Source organism: Sapajus apella, unplaced genomic scaffold, assembly GCF_009761245.1.
Source record: "Sapajus apella isolate SASKATOON/1434 unplaced genomic scaffold, GSC_monkey_1.0 scaffold18, whole genome shotgun sequence".
NCBI lineage: Eukaryota > Metazoa > Chordata > Mammalia > Primates > Cebidae > Sapajus > Sapajus apella.
Genome location: NW_022436958.1, coordinates 5,140,707 through 5,163,920, shown reverse-complemented (window position 1 = coordinate 5,163,920; position 23,214 = coordinate 5,140,707). Strand labels below are relative to the sequence as shown.

At 33.7% G+C, this 23,214-nt stretch overlaps 1 protein-coding gene across 2 annotated transcripts in view; it reads left to right on the top strand.

The window, feature by feature from the left end:
* The window catches only part of LRP1B (LDL receptor related protein 1B), a 1,894,725-nt gene that overhangs the window by 1,101,695 nt on the left and 769,816 nt on the right, over positions 1–23,214 (top strand). For both annotated transcript variants that reach the window (XM_032286208.1, XM_032286207.1), the window contains exons 12-14: positions 16,391–16,571; positions 20,539–20,758; positions 22,674–22,863. In XM_032286208.1, coding sequence (XP_032142099.1) covers positions 16,391–16,571; positions 20,539–20,758; positions 22,674–22,863 — 591 coding nt within the window. The remainder of the gene's footprint in view (positions 1–16,390; positions 16,572–20,538; positions 20,759–22,673; positions 22,864–23,214) is intronic.

Sequence of the window (23,214 nt, the reverse complement as noted above, 5' to 3'; positions counted from 1 at the left end):
ATCTTTCCAATCTAATTCGAAGGACAGACCGAGGTCCTGCAGAACATCTGTGTACTTGTCCTGGTCATCTGAAAATCTTCCTAAGTCCATTTTGATTTGTTTTAAGTCAGAAAATAAAAAGTGGGTATGTACCTTAGTTGGACCAAATTCTCCTCCAACTGCCTGTAAGGGGCAGAATAGTGGTATCCTAGTAGCTTGAATTGCCTTGGCCTTCCCTAACTCCTCTTGAGTTATAGAAACTGAGGAGACCTGGTCAGCATCAGTGGAGGGAGGAGCCACAGGGAATCCTAAACTATCCTAGGAGGATAAACTCCTTGGGAGGGACCTCTGTACTGGATTGGCTGCTAGGTCCCCAACAGAGGCCATTCCTCCCAGAGCTATTCATAGGCTTTTTGAACAAAGAAGCACACCTGGAATTTCTGCCTAGCCTGCATAAAGGAAAGTGAGACAGAGAACTTTACCTTGCTGGATGATGACATAGATGGAGGCATGGCACTGGAGAATTTCTGCCTTTGAAACCATGCCCCTTGTACACTGTGTTTTCCTTTACCCAGTCCTTTAATTTGTTACACAGCAATGGACGACTAATATACTCTGCTGTCGCTTATTCTCAGCACAACAGGCTGAGTGTTTTTTTAAGTTTTAAATATAGTCTTGTTAATGTACTAACAACCTTCCAGTGACTTCCTGTCACTCAAAATAAGTTCTTAGTGCTCACCATGTCTTAGAAGGCTGAGCATGATCTGGCATCTGACTGCTTCTCTGACTGTTCCTCCCCTCGCTTGCCCTCTCCTCCTAGTCCCCTATCTCCCTCCCTTCCACCAATATTCATGCATACTCTTTTCTCGCGGTTACCCCAGCATGCCAACCCTGTTGCCACCTCAGGGCCTTTACAATGTGCTGTTTTCTGTCCTGTGCATGCCTCCCCCTTGGGCTCAATCATTCCCTTCAAGGCTCACTTCAAGTGTTACCTCCCTGGGAAGTTTTCCTCAGCGCTTTCTCCAGTAGCCCCATCCCCTGCTGCTGCCAGGTCCCTCGCTGTGATGCATTTTTTGTCATGGCACCCATATAGGGGATGTGCATGCCTGTGTGCGTATGTGGAAATATGAATTTTTTTATGATATTGGTATGTGGAACATCTTCTAAGCAACACAATGCAAAACCTATTGAAAGACATACACACACATGCCTACATATGCATACACATATACATGTAGGTATATCTGCATTACAATTTTAGAAAACACATTTCTATGAGAAAAGGCATTACGAGCAAGTGAAAACACAGAAGATAAACTAGGCAAAAATGTTCACAACTTACATAACACAAAATAATGATTATGAAATAAAGACAATGCCAGAAAATATTAAAAAGGACTTATTAAGGCAGTTCACAGAAGAAGAAATAGAAATTTTCTGAATAGACATATGAAGAGGAACTCAACATCATCCTAATCACAAAAATGTATATAAACAGAATAATTTTCACCAAATTCATCAGATTTAAGAATACAAGATTGATAATATGTAATATTAGAACATAAAAACATTTTTCCCATGCTACTAGGGAAAATGTAAGTTGTTATATTGGTTTTGAAGCATTATTTAGTACTAGTTATCAATTGAAATGATACATAAGCATCAAACCAACAATTCCACAGTTACCTATTCTATAGAAGTATATGCATGTCCAAAAAGAAACATTATTTGTAATTATAAATTGGAAACAATATAAAGTTCATCAACAGAGGCATAATGCTCTTATGCTAGCAATAGTACTAAGTAGCCATCAAAATGCTTGAGGTAGAGCTATATATACCTACATCAACAAAACCCGTACATAGACAAAGTGAATTAAAATATATTTTGCAGGATAATCCTACTTATGTAAGTAAATCCAGAAGTTTTTGGAAGGTTCAATAAATTGTTCATAGTGATTATTTCTCTGGAGGGTCATATGAATGATTGCACTCATATCTGACCTTTTAGAATTTGTACAACATGATGTACATTCATAGCTTGAGTGAGAACTACAAAGAAAATAACAAAGTAAAGAAATGCAGTTATAGGTAAATGTATAAATACATTTTTGGGGGACAACTATTTTTTTTGTCACATTAATATAAGTTGTAAGTTGGTTACTTCAAACTTGGATGATTGCTTAAAAAAATAAACAACTCTATATTTTCATCTTACGTCTTAAATGGGCGTTGTTTTATCTTAGTTTGTCTTTTGCCCACTAAGCCCTTTCCTCAAAATCCTTATACACTTGAATCTCTTCCTTTTATATTTACTTTAAGTGTGTTTTTTTCCCCTCTGAATAAAATTATGTCTTATTTCGGGCTAGTGTGCTGTAAGTTGTCTCTTCTGTCTCCACAAACATCCATCTACTCACTTTGCACTCTATAACCAGCTATTAAAACATAGCTTCAGAACTATTTTTTTTTGTAATCTACACATGCATAATTATTTTGGCAAGTCCTGTATAGCATTTTGATTTGAGACTACCCAGAGGATTATAAAATTCAGATGAAGCAAAAGAGAAATGTCAAATTTTATCTCATAATTAGCCTTCTTGTTTCATTTTAAAGTATTGAATTGACAAGTTTAAAGATAAGAGAATTAATAGAATATCCATCTGAGATAACTAAGTAATACTCTTCAATTCTGATATTTGAAGCATTTATGCTTTTTTATTACCTCGTTTTGTGTGTGTGTGTGTGTGTGTGTGTGTGTGTGTGTGTGTATTATATGTATATATGCCATTATACATAGCTCCTTCAGGAAGATAATGATTATTTTTACACATTCCATGGTCTAATGGTCTCAGCACATAAAATTATATTTTAAGCCAATGTAAATCGTATCTGATTGACAAAATATCTGTTGCTGCATAACAACAGTAGCATTTATGAAGCTTCTAGTATGTACCAGATGTTTCATACAAATTATCCTGAATCATCAGGTTAACTCTTGAATGTAGGAGATTTGTGTTTTTTGCTCAAGTTAGGGACTTAGAGCTTATGGGAATTAAGAAACATTCTCTTATAACTCAATTGGCTACTTGCTATGCTAGAGTTTGAACTTGTTTGTCTAATCTCAGACTCTCAAGTGCCACACACTTTCCAATATGCTGTAATAACTTCTTTAGCCATCCTGCACATAAACCAGTGAAGGGTGAGGATAATCACAAAAGAGTTGATTATAGAAATGTGGAAATAGAAGTGTTCTTAAAAGCCATGTAGCATAGAGCAGAAATTTAATGGGAGGCGTGAGAGTGAGATATCTGCATTTGAATTCTTCTTTGTGGATTATGAACTGTGTAACCTGGAGTGGATTATGTAACTACTCTGAAGTTTGGTTTCTACTTCTGTGAGATGGGGACAATAATTGTTCTTAGTTGCTCTGAAGATTAAGAAACATCACGTTTGTAAAGCACTAGGTACATAATAAATGTCTTTCTCTCTCTTGTTCTCTCTACACATGCCATACATATATATATATATATGTAAAATTTCACGTAGGAAGCAAAATTCTTCCAGACAGGATATATCATATGCCCAAAGTCCAGTAGATAGTTGGCAACAGAGTTGTAACTGATATCGCTAACTTCTAATTTATATTACTGTGATTCCCCCACTATTTAATATGTTAGACCATCATTTCTAAAATAAGTAAGTTCCACGGTAATCACATTCTGGGACAACTGTGAGGTACAGATTAATTTGAGCATTTAAATACATGGAGAAGCAGCAGCTTTTCTAGTAGGTATTTCACTTTTTTATAGGAATCCTTAGGACTGTAATTCAGATGAGATAAAAGATGACTATTAAAATACTACAGATTCTTTTTAAAAACCTAATCTGTGATCTAAAAAGATGTATATAACAAATACCTTGTTTCCAACTATGGACAACACTTAGTTATGGAAAGACAAATTTTTTTTTCTTAAATAACTTCTAAGAATGTTACTGGAATAATTATTTCCTGTAACACTAATATGTATAATCTCAGGGCTTTTTTTCCCCTTACTTTTTGAATTAGAAGTTGCGGCCTTGTAGTAGAATATGAGTTATTCTTTATTGGGTATAATTTACCTATCGCTGTTTACATTACTGATATTCCACATTCCCTAACACATGCTACATTAGGATGGTAAAGAAGGAAATCATTTTATTCTCATTGACCTTTTTACAATTGCATAGTACTTTTCAAGTAGTAACATTTTTATCATGTAAGATGTTTATTTAGGTGAAAAATTTCTCCAAATTTTGCTTCTGATGCTTCTGAAAGTAGCGATGGCATATGTCAAACAGTGGGGTGTGATATATCTTTAGCCTCATTAAGTAATAGATCTCTCTGTGAAAATCCAGGTGTGATCATATGTCTGATTTTTCTCCCAGACCCATGTAGGTGAGATCTATAATAAACAATATTAAGATATAAACTATGGATATTGTTTTCTGTAGTATCAAATACCTTAATATATTTAAAGATCTAGAAAGTAAAGATCTAATTTATCTTCTAGATATTCGGCACCCTGTGGAAATATTTGAATGATACAATCATATTGAAACAATAGAAAAGTCTTTTTCGCTGATATTCTGACCTGATCAAGCTAGCCTTCTAGGAAACACCATCCTCAATTCCCTGTTAATTCTTTCATTCAACCAAATTTATAGTGCTTACATTGATGTATTCATTTATTTTCATTGTATAGATATTTGCCAAGTCTATATTGTTGGCCTCTGCCTAGGGTTACAAGCATGAATTGCAGTCCTATCCTGCCCTCCTATTCTGTTCATGCAAATGGAGAAGTTGGCATGCCCACACTTGAGTAAACTTCACAGGGCAGTGTGGTGTAGGGAACAAGATGTAGATACAGTACCAATGAAGATTAAAGGACAGATTAATTTCACCAGGAGAATACGAGAAGATATTTGTGTAGCAGATAAAATACTATCTTGGCCTTGTAGGAAGTGAAGAATTTGAAAATGGCAAAATGCAGAAAAAGAACGGGAATAGAAAGAAAAACTGACACAACAATGGGAAATAAAAAAATACATATGGGTGTAGGGAAGTGAGCTAACATTGCTTATCTTTTTTAAATCCTGTATTCCTAGGTGCCTTGTATACATTATTTCCATTTACATCACAAAAACTAAATAAAGGAAAGTCTTATAAAAATTTTATGAAGACAAAAATCAGAGTCAGCTAGAAGGTAAAGAAGGTACTTTCTCTCTGACACAAAAGTCCATGTTATTTTCTATCTAGTATAGCTCATCAATTAGCCATAAAAGTATTATATGCATGATAGTGCAGGAGCCTGGACCATAGGACCTATGAAGGAGATTATTGATAAATAATAATAGCAGTTCTTGTATATCATTAGAAGGAGAGTTGGAATTATGCCTGAAGCGATGGTGAGTAATTCATGTATGTATAAATTTATGCAATTAGTATTTATTGAGATCATGTAATATAAAGGAAAAATTCCAAGTTTTAAGGATACACTAGTGAACAAGGCAAACAATAGCATTGTTAAGTATCTGGAAAACACAGGTTTGTATATGTATCTAAAAATAGGGGAAAATAACTCTAAACTCTTCTATTCAAGATATTTTATTGTTACATTTATTTCCTAGATTTATGATATCAAACTGGCAGATGGTACATTTTTATCCCAGACCAGGTTTATTTTAGACTCAGTCATAGACTAAGAAAAACAGTATCATGTATCCTAATACTTTTATCCTCCCTCAAAATAATGGATGATGACTACCTCAGATCTCCCTTAATCGAACACCTAACCATTCTCTTTACTTTTTATTCATTAACTTTTATTTTCTTTTTACTATTCATGTGCAATTAAAAGAATCAGAGTTCTTATCAAAAGATGCATCCAGCATGCAATATTTAGATAACTTGAAGAAATATATTGTAAGGATATTAGGACATTTAATGCATGGTGAGGGTCTGATGACCGTATGAAATATTTTAATACACATCCGTTTCTTTCTTTGGTTCATACCAACCTGCCTGCACAGGTTAGCAGTGCATTCCTATCCCCTGCACTGGCACTTTTACTTTTCTTATGAAAATGAGCTTTCAGAAATCTTTATTGTTAATCATAGAAGAATGTACATGTTTTCAGCTACAACAAATTACCTTGATATTTTAGCTATGAAGTTATTTGCAACTTAAATAGAGGAATTTCATATTGCAAGGTTTAACTTGCTATTATTTCAGGTAGAAAACAAAAAGTATCCTTTTTCAAGATAACAAGGATATGGAGATATATATGAAAAGTATATCATTCCGAGACAAATATTTTCAAAACGTTTGTCACTGTAACTATCCATGACATGTTTAACATTTTTCTTTTCAAAATATTTTATAAATGTGGAATTTTAATGAAACCAAACCCATTCTGAGACTGCATATTTGAAGAAAAGTAGTTTGTATTACTACTGTACAAGCCACAAAAACATAATTTAATATTCTTATGCAATTTTGTCAAAAAATATTGCAAGTAACTTTTCATTTCAAGATAAGAAAACTCATTTAGAAGAATCAAAATGAACCACGGAGCCTGAGAAATATCACTCATTTTTAAAGTAGAACTCCAACCTCATAGAACACGGGTAATTTTGTCTTCCATGGGACATTTGCTATTATCTGGAATTATTTTTGGTTCAACTAGACAGGGCATTGCTACTAGAATCTAATAGATAGAGGCACGTGCTGCTAAACATTGTGCAATGCACAGGACGGTTCTCCACAACATAGAATTTTCAGTTCCCAAACATTAGTAATGCCAAAGCTGAGAAGCCCTGCCATGAAGAATGGTGGGGATAAACCTGCCACCACTACTGCATAGGTGCCGAAAGTAGAAAATGACACGATGAGACTTAGGACAGTTTATTGCTCACCACACGAATATCAGCATAGTTGCACTGGGTCCCCTGCCTGCAAGTCTCAGGGAGCGACATGATGGGCCTGGATGAATGGTAAGCAGGCAGGGAGTTGTGCCACAGCTGGAATCCCAGGGCCTAGAGATCAGCACTTTCTGAGAAAGCAGCTGGCACTGCACAAACAGCAAGATCTCTAGTTTCTCTCCCCTGTGGAGCAAGCAGTTACACAGCAGTCACTCTGTGGTCCCCTTGACTCGCTTAGCTGCCTATGTGAATAGCAAGAGAAATTGTTTAGTATCAAATGAGAAATAAGCCTTGCAATATGGCAAATTCGGCAAGAATGCGCAGGGACATTCAAGGCCCATGGGGGACTGCCTTTCCCAGTACCAATAAATAAGCCCTGGAAAATAAGTACAAATCAGAGTAAGGGACCACCTTACTATTGTTCATGAGAATTTTAGGTATAATCACCCTATAGGTGTTCCACATAATGACTTTTAAGTTCGTAAGAGGGGAAAAGCTATTTAAGTTGTTTTTCTGCTATTTAACCTACACTAGCCCTGTAGCTCTTCTCCAATATCCTCTTTGTTGTCCCCTGAACACCCTAGGCATTGTCCCATCTCAGAGCTTTGGCGCATGTTTCTGTGCTTGGGATGTTCTTCCATGAGATGCCCCCGTGCCACTTTTATAAGTCCTAGATGTCTTTGCCTGCACACAGCCCCCCTCAATCAGCCCTTCTGGCCAGCCCAATAAAATTGCTTACCACCACCATACCCAACCCAACTCTTTATTCCCTTTCCTGGCTTTTTATCTTTTGTGCTTATTCTGGGTATGTCTCACTTGGTTGTTGCCTTGCTGTAAGAATGTAAGCTTCAGTAGGTCTGATATTTTGTTTCCTTTGCTCAGTGGTAGATCCTTAGGGTCTAGAACACTTCATGTCTCATATTAGCTATGCAGCAAACATTCATTAAATGGATGAATGAGTACTTTAATTTAGATGTCATTACTTTAAAAACAGTAATTAAACTAATTAAAAAGATCTAAGAGTTATTAAAGAGTGATTCTTTTGGTTCTAATATAAGAAACAATTAAGATCCATTTATCATTATTTTTTCATCATCTGAAAACTCATTTTGGTTTTTACTGAAGTTCCTCTTACAGTGATCATCCCTGGTGACTTTTCAGGAATCTTGTAAAATCTTACATATTTTTATTGATTTATTTAAACTTCTGTAACATTTTAATAAAAAACTTTAGATTATCATTTTTGGTTAATACACATAATAAACTCCTGTCTTAACACACTTTCCCAGTCTTTCTGAATCAACATCTCAATTTCTTTTTTGGCACAGCTTTAAATTCTTTTTTATACTATGTCCTTATGGATAAATTATTCTTCACTAATATCTTATACTTTCACTGTGGAATCAAAAGTATCCGTTTGTCTTATTATACCAAAATTGTTATAAAATATGTTATTAATATCAATATTTAAACTATTTTTTACAGATAATACTACATCTAGCTTTGGCTTCCTCTATTATATAAAAACAATGCATTTCCAAAGCAATGTATTTATTATTTTATTATATTTTAGAAAATAAATTTTGAACTAACTTTAGTTGAGAAGTTGTAAAATAGTATAGATAATTTCTGTATATTCTTCTGTCTTAATTAATTCAGGCTGCCATAACAAAGTACCATAGACTGGGTGACCTATACACAACAGAAATTTGTTTCTCTCCATTCTGGAGCCCAGAAGTCTGAGATGAGGGTGCCAGCATGGTCAGGTTCTGGTAAGAGGCCTCTTCCGGGTTGCCGACTGACAACGGCTACTCACTGTATCCTCCCATGAAGGAAAAAGGATTAGAGAGCTCTCTGGTCTCCTCTTATAAGGGTACTAACTTCATTTATGAGGAATCCACCCTCATGAACTAATTACTCCCAAATATTTTCCCATTAGAATAAGGATTTCAACATGTGAATTTTGGGAGGACACAAACATTCAGTCCATTGCACCCTCACACAGCTTTTTCTAACATCTTACAAACCTACACAGCCATTATCAACACCAGAAAATTAATGTGGATACATTATTGTTAACCAAAGACTTTATTCAAATATCAGCCACTTTTCCATAATGAGTTTAGTTGTTATGTCTCCTCAGTCTCATATAGCTTATAACAGTGCCTCAGGTTTTCCTCATGTTTTCTTTCAATATTTTACTAGCCTTCATATGGACATTTTAAAAATCTCTACATTGTTAGTCATCAAATGCATTTTAGTAAGAAATAACAGGTATCATTTATTGAGAATTCGATTATGTAGCAGGCATTGTTCTGCTTATTATTCTCTCCTTTATTTCTAATATGGAGATAGCTGATTACTATTCATATTTTCATTTGTGAGAGCTGCATTTCAAGTTTAAGACGTGCACCAAAGGGTAAGCAATTTGGCAACAGTTACCAAAGTGGAGAAATCTGAAAAAAATTACAGATTTTCACTATGTATGGTGTTTCCGATTGGAGAGTTTGTACCCAAAAGCATCCTTTACTCTAGTAATCTTATTCTTGCTTTATTCCCCTCCCTTCTTCCATGCCCCACTTTTCCTTCTTCCAAGGAATCTTTTCCTAGGTTAAACTTTCTTTAACACTTTGCTCTATTTATCTTTTTTTTTTTCTTTACAATTCTAGAGGTCAAATTTGAATACAAAGTTGGGTAGGCACATTAGAACATGAGTTAAATTTCAAGACTTCTTATAGTGACTACTAACTAAATATGTGTCCTTGTGAGTCAACTTACTCTTCTGGGTCTTTGTTTCATTATTTGGAGATTTAGAAGTTCAACTGTATGGTTCTGTAACTTCTTTTGTTCCTAGCATACTGAATTCACAAGAGGGCTGCTGCCTAGTTTTATTATGAGCTTGCTCCAATTTACTGTTTCAGTTTTGTAAGACTACCTGTGTACTCAGGAGGGTTATGACTATGTGTGCTTTCTTAGGCATTTATGGAAAGATGTTGTTAGATAAATTATTTTTAAGAACTTGGCCTCCTTTGCCACACTGACCTAGAGCCCACACATGCATTTGTCTAGCCTTCTCTCTGAGTATTTATGTGGATCTGAAACAAGTACAGCTTTGGTTGATTTAGGCTGGTTATCTCCAGGAGTATGGTCACATCAGATAACACATTTGTGCTTTGCCACGGTAATTGTAAATACAATAAAGATTTACATTATCTAACTTTAAGCTCAACTTGGAATTTAGTGATAAGTATCTTTCACTAAACATGATTCCTAAGCATGTATGTGATACCTTGTCTTTTTTAAAGTTCAGTGAACATCAGTTGATGCAACTTTTTGAATGTTTAAGTGACCAAGTGCAGAAACATGAAACCTATTAGAAAATATAGCTAATACAAAGTCACTTTCTATGAAATTAAATTGCCCAAGTGACTACTAATAGAGTAGAATTTTTATATAATATGAAAGAGATTGAGTAATTTACTATTGATGAAATAGGTTCCAAAAATGTCTTATTTTTATAAATTATAACCTACCTCACAGTTCTAAAAGGAATATCAAGAATAGGTGTGATATATTATGTTCAAAAAATGGAAGCAATTTTAGCTCTGTTTTCTCTTGATAGGTAGGCAGAGTTAGGTAGTAAAATGGTGTTAATGTAAATGACTTTTTCCCCAATAAAAATGAGGACTCTAATATTATTTTTAAAATTTTAGTGGAATATGGTACAATGAGCTGTATGCCCCTTGCATGTCTCTAGGGGTTCCTTAAATTGAAAGCTATTTTGTCCTTTGTAATATATACTTTGCAGTGTTTTATTAGAAAAAGATGAATGTGAAGAATGGCCATCTTTTTCCTGGCCCATTCAGTAAAATCATTTTCCAATCACAGGCACGGTCATGGTGTACTAGTCAGGATTCTCTAGAGAAACAGAACCAAATAGTATATATAGAGAAGACAGAGAAAAAGAGATTTATTAAGGAATTAGGTCACACAATTATGGGAACTGTAAAGTCCAAAATTTGCTGAGTAATCAGCAGGCTGGAGTCCCCAAAATAATTGATGTTGCTGCTTGAGTCCAAAGACAGTCTGGAGGAAGAATTTCATCTTTCTCAGGGGATCCCAATCTATTCTTTTGTTAAGGCTTTCAACTGATTGGATGAGGCCAACCCACATTATAGAGGATAACTTGCTTATTACTCAAATTCTACTGATTTAATGTTCATGTTATCTAAAACATACCTTTACAGCAACATTCAGACTGAATGACCAATTATTTGTGTACCATGAGCTAGCCAGATTGACTCATATGATTAACTATCACACATAGCTAGCTACACAATATACTTTAGGTGTGGTTGTGTAAATCAATGCAGAATTCCCGTAAGAGCAACAGCTTGGAATCCAGAAATTATTTTCTGTGTTCATATCTGCTCACCAATTTGTTTGCTCTATCCATCTGCATTTATTAGTGACTGCCAAATTATGACTTTTCAGGACCTCTTATTGGGAGACAATTCTCCATGAATCGCTTACATTTTTCCATATCTTAAAGTAAGACATATACTGTCTTCTCTGAAGCATCTTTTCAAGGATGCTTGTATAGGAAAGAGTATTGAGAAAAAGAGATAGAGTCACTGGCCAGTGAATACAGCAGGCCTTCTTACTCCCCATTGTAATAAGTTTGGATTTTCTAAACTCAGGATTCTTCTCCTGTAATACCACCCACAGTGTATGAAAGCATTCATATGGACCCCCTCCCAGTTGATGCTGGGGACTTGAAGTAAAGGAAACTGACAGCAATCTGCTGATGACCATGCTCCTTGTTTTGCCATGAGTAATAAAATCCTTTATATCTGACCCACGAGTCTTCTGTCTCCTACTAAAATTAATGGAACAAAAACGGGCAAACTTATAAGCTTGAAAGTATGATAAAATCTCAGTCCTTAACCATTCTTGATCTTTTATTTTAATTATCAATTTAGATGATTGGTAACTATGATGCATACTATGGCACTGTCTTTACTTGTTCATGTGTTCATCGTATCAAAGATAAACTATTTGAATGCCATAGATTGATGATCCCCTGACCCACTGAAACTGACAGTATGCTTTGGATAATGGAAGGAAACCACCACGTTTTCATATATGCTGTTTATTCTGGAAAATAAGACCCTTATATGCACTCTACAGATCTCTTTGAATACAATATCAAGGTATTTTGTTCTGAATGAGAATGACTTGTGTTTTCACCCTCCATGACCTAACAACTAAGGAGAAATCTGGAATGAAAATGAGGATGAGAAACATCAGCCTCAGGTGGCTATTAAGAACAGATGATATCTGTAGTTTGTGACCAGAGACCCTTGAAATCCCATGAGACAGCATATTCACCAAGCAAATTTTACTGCTACACTATCAATTAAATCAGTGTCATTCACTCAAGACAGATACATATGAGCTATGTATGGCCTCAGGCCATATCGAAATGCACAAAAAGAATTCGTGTTAATTAAACAAGGATAGGAGACAGGAGTTGTCTGAGTGCCGACACTCCGGTGAGGTAAGGTATCCCTGGCCTCAGGAATGTCTACATACATGATGCAAATTTAATTATTTAAGGCACTTTGCCATATTCTGTACTCATGTAAACGCTTTTGTTCCAACTCAGAAAAATAATGTTCATGCTAAGGATAGATATCCCTGGATAAACTTTTATAAGGTGGAAGGATGTAGAAACTATGAATTTATAATGGCCATTTGGCAGTATAATTTTTAATTAGTTTCTTATATGCATCAAATTCTGTTGTAAAGCATCAAGATCTGTGGATCATTTTGGAGGTCCAGCTTATGTGCCATAACAAAACTGGGGCCACTGCTCACATCCTTTCTTTTAAAAATCATGAACCCATTTTAAAAGTAGGCAATTATATTTTAAATATATAAATCTGTAGTCTTCTTTTCCATGAATGTGTGATATCTAAAATTCAGACCAGTAACGAAGTTTTCATTTTAGAAATATGTTTTTCTCCCAAAACCACTCTCTTTAAAAATGTTTATTTGGTCTAGTCTGAAGTATTACATGCATTTGAAGAATGGTTCTATTTATTCTTTTTAAATCCACATTATTATTTCTTTTAAATTTTCCATAAATTTAATTATATATTATTCAGCCTAATTTCCTTAGTGATAGTTATCTCTTATGGGAAATAGTATAGTTAACATCATGAGTTTTTTACTTAAATGAACCATGCAATTCATTATCAATCCTAAATTTGAATGAGATGTGTGTGTGTGGGTGTTTAATGTACTATTCATATATTATTCCATTTATACAAGTCATTTTGAAATTACTAGAACAATGTATACAAGGATAACATGTAGAAATTTTAATATTTTGAGAAAAATAATAATAAGTTTTCAGAATGCTTGAAAAGACTGTTTTCTGAGTATGAGTAAATGTGCAATATCTTCACTTAGCATGAAAAATATAGACATAATATTAATCTAAACAAACTTTACAAGAAATAATTATCTACTGATTTTTTTATTTTTTAAAGAAATATAAACATGTTGACTCCTTGCCTATTGATGAATGAAATTGGATATTGTATGAAAGCTAAGGGAAATTTTGAACATATTTTTTAAATAGTCATGCTCTTTGCTATTTAGTTATGTAATAATAATAATAATAATAATAATAAATAGTAGCAAATACAAATTTTAGAATGTAGAATACTTGAACCGTAACCCAAACTATACAAAGTAATCTATTCTACCAAGTTTTTCTTTATCAAACATCTTCCTTGCATTTCAATATCAGGTGTTTCCTCAAGCTAATAATTAGACTCTCTGTAGTCACTTATGTTTGTTTGGCCTTTGGATGCCACAACCTTCATATATCCCTGATCTGGTTAAAGGACTTTTGTTTATAGAGTCATTATTACTCAGTCTCAGGCAGGACCCAACCAGATCCCTTTGAATAAAATATCGTACATACATAAGACTGATGCTTTATAAGTCTTACTGTTCCATCTAATTTATAAGTTGATTTAAAGCAGAGACCAAATAATGTGGAAATAGAATGCTTCCCTTATCAATGTATGTTTATTGAGAAAGAGATTAATTCATTGTACAGACTTTGTTCTACAAGAAAAAAATTCCTCCCTGTCCTATTAAAGATAACCTAAAAAGATTCCCAATTTGCTCATAGATCTTTTTATACATTTATTTTAAAATTTGTATTCATCACCATTCTCCCTATAACAGAAAAAAAAAAAAAAAAACGCAAACAGAAAACAACATTAAAAAATACTCGAGGCTAATTCCTTTGTTACTATCTTAATAGACACCTGGCTTAAGGAAAGATTATATAGAAATTATAATGATACTATTACAGGAATAGTAATAATCATCATAATATTTATTATTTAGTATGTGCCAACCATTATTTTAGAACATCACATTTATTTATTCATATACTATTTTTAGTTAAAGCTAGTCAATGGTAAAAGTACAAGTAAATATTACAGAAAAATCATTGTAAAGGCAAAAAACATAGGATATATTCCTATCAAGTAGTACCCTTAAATAAAGGAGACAAAAGAGATATGAAATATATTTTAATCCTGATAAGAAAGATAACATGAATTGAGAAGTTACTGTATTCCAGGGAATATGCTAAATGTTTATACACAGTAGCTATTAATAGTTTGCCCTTTGTAATCACCCTATGGGGTGGGTGCTAATATAATCTTCACTTTCCTAATGTGTCACTGAATTTGCTTACCCAAGTGTCAGAAACAAAAATTTCATTCATATAATATTGTAACTGCTTCATATGAAAAAATTAAGTCTCAAGTCATATATATTTTTTAAAAGTTTTAAAAATAAGAGGGTTATTCAGCATGAACATAGTTTATGCTGGAGCAGATTTCAAATGTAATCCAATTTTTGAAAACCAACTAAGAAGATAAAAAATCATCTACAGACTATGATAAATAGAAAAGAGTAAATAACTATTCTCCTTCCATTATGCCAGAATAAGAAAGTGCTCAGTAAAATTGTCAATAAGTAAAGACAACATTAAACTTCTTTTTCTAAGCATAGGACAATTAACCTATGAAAATTACTCATATCTGATGGTAATGAAGCAGGTAGCTTAGTGAAATTGAGTACATGTCTGATTCACTATAATGGAATTTTCAGTTAGATCAGATCACATTTTATTTCAGCCATTCTCAATCATGACACATGTTGAGTAGCAATAAGGATTCCAAGAGAAAATTTTACTTTTTTTCCTGATGACATGGTAATAGTAATTATTCACTGTGTTTGCATACAGGGAGATGTGATATAGATTTCCTTGCAGTCTGCAGATACATAGCTCTCTCTCTAATGTATACTACCTATCGCTTTTGTCTAATAAATTCAAGTTCTGTACGTCATACCAAAAAGGAAAAAAGGAAGACTATGTAGACTCTTGGTGTTGAGAGAAGAGAAGGAGTTCACAGCAATTCTGCATGCAACAGAAGAATGGAATTGTTGTAATGTTGTAGGCTGAAGTGTGGTTTACAAAGTGACGAAAACCAAGGGCAAGATGCTATGGAAACTCACTCTAGGAACTGTGTAGCTTTGAAGATCTCCACACTTTGGGTCATAGGGCTTGCATTTTTGTCCAATTACTACTGCTTTTAGAATAATAATAGACTATAAGTAACTGCCTTGACTTTGAAGTTTTAGTTTCCCCCCTTATAAAATGAAGGGTTTAAATTAGGTGAACTCATACGATTATTATTTGTTTATAACATTTGAATTATTGCCTGTATATCATAGAATCCTATGGTAAGTCTAAAATAAAAAGAAGTGTTACAGTGATCTCTTGAGATTCACTGTTGATGCAGATCTGGAATGAAGACCTGTTCTGGGTTTTCATACTTGTGCTCCTCCTAAAACTGTTCATCCTTAGGCAAGAGGACATTCACATTATTTTGATTATTCAGATTACATATTACAAGTTTGAACATGCTGACATAGCATGAGTAGATTTTTCTTCAGAACAGTCTATGTTGCTGAATTTGTCAGTTATATTCAAGCTTTTTTGCTCCTATCACGTATACATTCCTATTTTTCAGCAGATCACTGAATTACAGTAAATTGAAGTTCAATTAAAATCTGAGTTAATGGTCATGATTAATTTGTGAACACTGTGTACAACTGAGAAAGGGCACATTATTCACATAAAAAGGCATTCAAAATAAAATTGAAATGTATAGAATAGTAACATTTGCAAAAATTATACCATGAAGATTTCATGAATTGGAGTTCCTTACTTTTTGAACTAAACAAAGTTTTTATTAAGTAGAATATTAATTGTGAACACTAATTTTACTTTAATTGTAAAAGCCACTTCTTTCTTGTTTTTCTTTTTTTTTTCTTTTTTTCTTTTTTTTTAGATCTGGATAATGTGGAGGGCATTGCTGTGGACTGGATTGGAAATAATCTTTACTGGACCAATGATGGCCATAGGAAGACCATTAATGTGGCCAGGTTGGAAAAAGCTTCTCAGAGTCGGAAGACTCTTTTAGAGGGTGAAATGTCTCATCCCAGAGGAATTGTGGTGGATCCAGTTAATGGGTATGCAATATTTGACTAGCTTTATACAAGAAAAATGACAATAGATAACTTTGATTTTTACATATTTAATAGTAGTCAGTTTTATTTAAATTAATATGTATAGCTGAGTTTACACACAAATGGTGTTAGTGGGTCAAGTTACAGATTTAATGGTTTTTTTTGTCCTAGAGAATGCACTAAATAAACATGTCAAATACATTGACCTGAAATAGATTACTGCATATAAATATATTACTTGATTTATTCAAAATTAGCACTATAATGTACTTTAAACAGCCTGACACCAAGGTGAATAATCAATTCAATTAGAAAATCAATTTTATATTGTAAAGTCTATTGAAATTTAATGTATTCAAAAAAAGGCAAAAGTTTTTATGTATTTCCTGAAGGCCATTTTATTAAATGGGTTACAATGCTCCTATTTTGTAACCCTCACAATAATCCTCCGAATTAGTTGCTGTTCTCATCCCTGTTTATAAAGGTGAAAATGATAACTGCCTTGCCAAACACCATTCAATTAGTAAGAGACTGGGTATACATTTATTCCCAGGGAGTCTGTCTCTATAACTTTACTCTTAGTCACTAAACTTCACTGCTTTTTGTTAGTCTAGGGTGATAATCACATAATTTTAGATACCACCATAATTTCCATATAGGGGCATCATTTTATAATATGTATTACTTGTTTTAGAATGGAATATTTTGTCCAACTCTTGGTAATATGTTTTCTTTTGATTTTTATTCAGAGCTGTTACCTGATCACAAAACTATATTTACAGAAATATCAAAGAAGATGGAAATTTTAAATAGTATTTTATAACTTAAAAAATGTTCTTTTTCTTGCATATTTTACATGTACAGTTTTTTGATGTGTTTTTCCCTCCATGGCTTACATACTGTTATTATAAGGCATCACGAAATAGATGTTCTTTACACTTTAAGGCACATATACAAAAAATATATATTGGATAGGAGGCATGTGAACCCTTTGTAAACTGAGATCACCAGATTGCAGTTCCTAGAATTGTTTGTGTTGAGACTGGCTCCAGATACAAGCAGGTGCTTCTTCCTAGGCAGTGAGTGAACTCATTGTAATTGTTTTCATAGGACATAATTATAAAGTCATTTTGGTGATTTTATGTGTGGATTCTATAATCATCTGTTAATCCAGTCTTAGTTTTTGAGGAGAATATTTATTCCACACTGTTCAAGTCTATTTGAAGAAGGAAATTTCAAATCTGTCTTAAAACAGCGTCTTCTTTCTCACTATTCTGTTAGAGAAAATGTTTTGTGATAGAGTAAAAGAGTCTTTGTTGTGACCAAAGAGAGAGATGAAATAAATGTGGAAGTCATAGAAAGATATAATTTAGAGCCCACTACTTCCATCTCTCTTCTCAAATTTAGAAACCCTCTTGAACATCTCCCAAGTTTGTAGGCATCCATATTATGTTTAAAACCTATAGCATCTACATAGTTCAAGCTATCTGGAGACAATTCTGATTATTAGAATTTTTTTTCAGTAAGACAATGTCCGCATCCCTGTAATGTCTTCCTACTAACTGTCCCCATTTACAGGCAATAAATGTAATAAATATTATTTAAAACTAGACAGTGTAACTGAGAAACAGAAGAAAGAGCTTATTTTGACTCATCTCCAGAAAGGCTGGGGATAGACTTCATCAGATGATTACATTCAAACAGGCCTTGATATAAAAGGGAGAATTTTTCTTGGTATATTAGCAGAAGTCCAGATTAACCTGTGTTTTATGTGACTGATACCCAGAGTCCCATCTAGAAAAAAATTTGTATTAGTTCCTGCTTATTTTATAGGTTATATTTCTATTCTGTGTATTTAAGAATTCTCTTCATTTGGTATTGATTATAAAACTTTCATAAAATCCTTTTTTTTTTTTTTTTTTTTTTTGAGACAGGATCTCACTGTCACCCAGTCTGGAGTGAAGTGGTGCGATCTTGGCTCATGGCAGCCTCGATAGCCTGGGCTCAAGTGATGGATTCTCCCATCTCAGCTTCAGCTTTGGGACTAGCTGGAATTACAGGCACGAGCCACCGTGCCCGGTAACTTGCCATAATTTTATAGAGATGGGGTTTCGCCATGTTGCTCAGGCTGGTCTTAAACTCCTGGGCTCAAGCAATTCGCCTGCCTTGGCCTCCTACAGTGCTGGAATTACAGGTGTGAGCCATGGTACCTGGCCCACAATATACATTTAAGCAAAAATTATTAAATTTGTAGATGATTTTGTATATATATATCCTCTATCAGATTGACATTACTTAGATAATTTTGTTTAAATAAAAATAATTTTAGGTGATGGATCAGTTCACAAACAACTCTTTTATTCAAACAGTAAAAAAATATGCAGTATACTTAGAATACCCAGATTTATCTCTCATTTGTGTGTGTGTGTGTGCGCACAGGCACATGTATGTGTGGTTTGGTTCACAGAAAAAAAACTGTGTTGCCATGATCAAAAGGAGAAGCTATAGGGAAGGTAACTGCTATATTAATAAGTTATAATTTAACAAAAATAAAACTGCATTGATTAACTGTATATATGAAAATTTCAGGAAAATATCAATAGAGATGAAAAGGTTGCATATTTCACTTTTGCGTAGTTCATTTATATAGCTGATGTCAAGTACTTATACGTAACTAACATAGAATCAGGGCAAATAGAATGACTATCCTTTTTGTTACCAAGCTGTCCCAATTTAAAAAACCACTTTAAGAAAGTACAAGATACAAGATCGAAATATTTCCATGTTTATTTCTAGGATTAACACAATTCAACAGTCTCAATATACTTCCTCAGGTCTCAAAAGGCATATCAACATAATTGGAAATCGTTAAGAGAATTTAGAAAGAGCTTAATTGGTATGAAATAATGGGTAGTGTTGTTCATCCTCAGTTTTCCCAAGTCTGCCAGTTTAGATCACAGTAGGATTTTTCGTCATGGTGACAGACTTTTTCCAAAAGCACTTAGAAATTCTTAGGGTCTACAAAATGGGGGGACAGGGGATCTAATAAGGGTATTTCAAGGGTCAGCAGCTTAGAAAAGATTTGAGACTTTATAAAGTTGTATATGAGATGGCTGGATTACACCTACGCTTTAATTAATAAACTCAGGAACTTTCACATGACCCTAAAAAAACACATGTGGTGGGTTTTAACCTTATTCATGAGGGAATTGGAACATTAGTTCGAGGCCCCCTCTCCTACTGTTAGAGCTTATACAAAGGGTTTGTTTTTGACGGCAGATGCTTTTGTTTGAGATAGAAATTAAAGCTCAAAATCTCTAGGTCGTTCAACCTGCTATTATTAAACTTATGTGCAGCTAAATCATCTTCTGTAGATTTTGGGGTAATAATGAGCAGCAATAAAGCATAGATAATTTGCATCAGGAAGACAAATTAGACCTGGCCAAACAAACCCAGTATGACTGTGCCCTTTAGAACAAAGGCAGTCCAATTACCTGTCTTAAAAAATAATAATTCATCTGAGATTAAATAAAGTCTGGAGTAGATCATTAACTGTGCCATGGGTTCTCATGTCAGTTAATCTTGTTTTTAATCACATAATCGATTATATACTTTTTGAAGTAGACAACATTTAAAATAGTAATGACCCGGAAAATCATTTTACATGCTTGGTATCAATACCCTCAAAAAATAGATATTTGGCACGTACTGTCAGGTTCATTAATGCATGAAGCCAGTAAGCGCGAGAGTGGTGGTAGTGGCTTTTCTGTAATAAGTGTAAATGCAGAGTTCTACCAAACAAAGCTTTACTTTCCTTTAAACTTCACAGCTGTCCCCTCTTTGAGAGATAAGCACTTAAATAGAAGAAGAAATCAGAATGTAACTAGAATTCATGGTAGTGCCAAATCTGAGGAAATGTCTATACTGTGGCTGGTTGTAATAACCATATGCATTTTTTTAAATGTCTTAGTTGGATGTATTGGACAGACTGGGAGGAAGATGAAATAGATGACAGCGTGGGAAGGATTGAGAAGGCCTGGATGGATGGATTCAATCGGCAGATTTTTGTGACTTCAAATATGCTGTGGCCAAACGGTTTAACTCTGGACTTTCACACCAACACATTATACTGGTGTGATGCCTATTATGATCATATTGAAAAAGTGTTTTTGAATGGAACTCACAGGAAGGTAAAAGACAAATGCTGCTGTTTTTAACCCACAGGCTTCTTTTTTTCACAGAACCTTGTTATGTTGTGTTAAAAATACTTTCAAGTTTATTTTTACTCCTCTGAAGTGGCTGCCAGTAGTCTCCATGGGGTGGCTAAAGGAGGCTGAGCATTAAGTAGTGCAGCTGGCACTTGCCTCTGGGAGACCAGGCCCAGCTCACTGTGGTATGCCAGGATTTGTGGGATTTTTAAAAGAAGCTCTCAGGGTGTCAGAGCTGTTTTAAAATGCAGTTTTTCTACATTATTGATGAGTTTTGTATAACCAACCAACTCCACTCTATCCAAATATGTTCAATATTTTCAGGTGAAGTTTAACATGATGTTTTATGAGGAAGTAATTACATTGTATTTATTTGAATAAGTAACTTGGTGACGTTGAAACTTAAACACATAGTAGGAATGAACTGAACTTCATGCTTATTAGTATGAATTGGTATCAGTTTCCTCTTGCTTCTTTTGCTAGAGTAGCTGCAAAATGATTTTGAAATTCTTAGGTAACATTGAGGATGATGCAGTTGGCTGTGAGACAGAGGCATAGTTGACAAAACATAACCTCTGTGTTTCATCTTATAATTACCTAATTACACACAACACCAAAACTAACTTTAACAGAGAGTTAAATAATAGAAAAAGGGAATGTTAGAAACGATGGAAATGTTTCAACTTAGATTTCTTTTCATGTTTTTGGAGAGAAAAAATGCATATTTGGCTAAGCCTACTCATTATGGATTCTGTTTGAGAAACAAAAACTATGCTAATCGGTTAAGACTGTTCAGCTGTTGATTGATTCTAACAGTACTTTAGGTATTTTCTCCAAATAAGTACAATTGGTTGACATTTAACCTCATGTCACATACTTAACAGGTGTTAGATAAATCTTGATGCTTCCTTAGAAAATGTTGGTATGTAAACAACTAACATAATACGTTCATGGCCAGCATATTTTAGCCTACCTAAAAGTGAAAAAAGCATTAAGAAATCATGTCAACTATTCAATAGATGATAATTTCGTAAGAAGAATTCAGTTAAAAGGAGCAAAATTTAAATTTATGACCCTAAATTATTTAGAAAATTTTCTCAATTCTCTAATATTAAATGAAGTGGATACAAAATCTTTTTCATGTTGTATTCAACATAATTCTATTTATGGTGAAAGGTGAGAAAGTATTATCATTATTGAGGTATAATTTATTCCCCTTCTACAATCCTACATGTGAAACTGGACTTAAACTTTTATCACGATTTCTTCATTTAAGAAACATCAAAACAATATAACTAGAATGTAAATGAATATATTAACATAACCAGAATTTAATTTGCCAGTGAGTTTTATCTATTTACTCATAATAAATGTGCCTGTGTTTAAAATTTAAATCTTGATCATTTTTTCTGTCAGATCCAAGGTTTCTTCAACTTGCATTTGACCATTTAAAGTAGGAGGATCCTTTTTGCTCCCCTTGTCATTTGAACATGTTCCATCTGTTGGCTACTGGATGAGCAACAATGTAATACACATGATTATTTAGATAGATTTCTATCCCAGGATGTGATACTGAAATATCATAAGCAAAAGAAACAGGAATGAGAGTTAGGAAAAGTCATTTTAGTATTTGCATTGTCAACCATATTTTAAGTGCCATAGTTGAAAGTATTTAAGTGGATAAAATATAGTGATATTCCTCAAATAGGATGCCCTAAAACGAACAAACAAAAATATGCTCACATTGTGAAATCCATTTTTTAAATCTATCAGAGAAAAAGAGTTAAGATATTAGATTATTATCTGTTATACTTATTTGAATATCACTTTCTCTAAATACCTACTTATGTTTCTAAAGGTCAGTTCTGATTTTTCACAATGTGTTTATATTTTGCAGATTGTTTACAGTGGGAGAGAGTTGAACCACCCTTTTGGACTGTCGCATCATGGAAATTATGTGTTCTGGACTGATTATATGAATGGTTCCATTTTTCAACTAGATTTGATAACGAGTGAGGTGACATTGCTGAGGCATGAAAGACCACCCCTGTTTGGGCTTCAGATTTATGATCCGCGAAAGCAACAAGGTATTAAAAAAATAAAATAAAAGTGCTTCTGAGATGCACATATAATACTTCACAGTAGTTATAAAGTTTTATATTGACAGTTTTGCTGCAGTTTTATAATAAAAGATGTCCAATTCACTCCAAAGTCAATCAAATCATAGGCTTCCTTATCATAGAGATTTACTTTTTATTATTCTAAATAGCCTAAGTGATTAACACTGAAAATTCTATTTGAGTGAGGTTTAGGATTTTCTCCAAGTATTTCCATTTTTTCATGTGATTTTCATTTAAGAAGACTATTAGTTATTTAAAGTAAAACAATTCTCTTAATGTTTTTAAAGAATAAGTATTGTGAAACGTGAGAACCTCCTT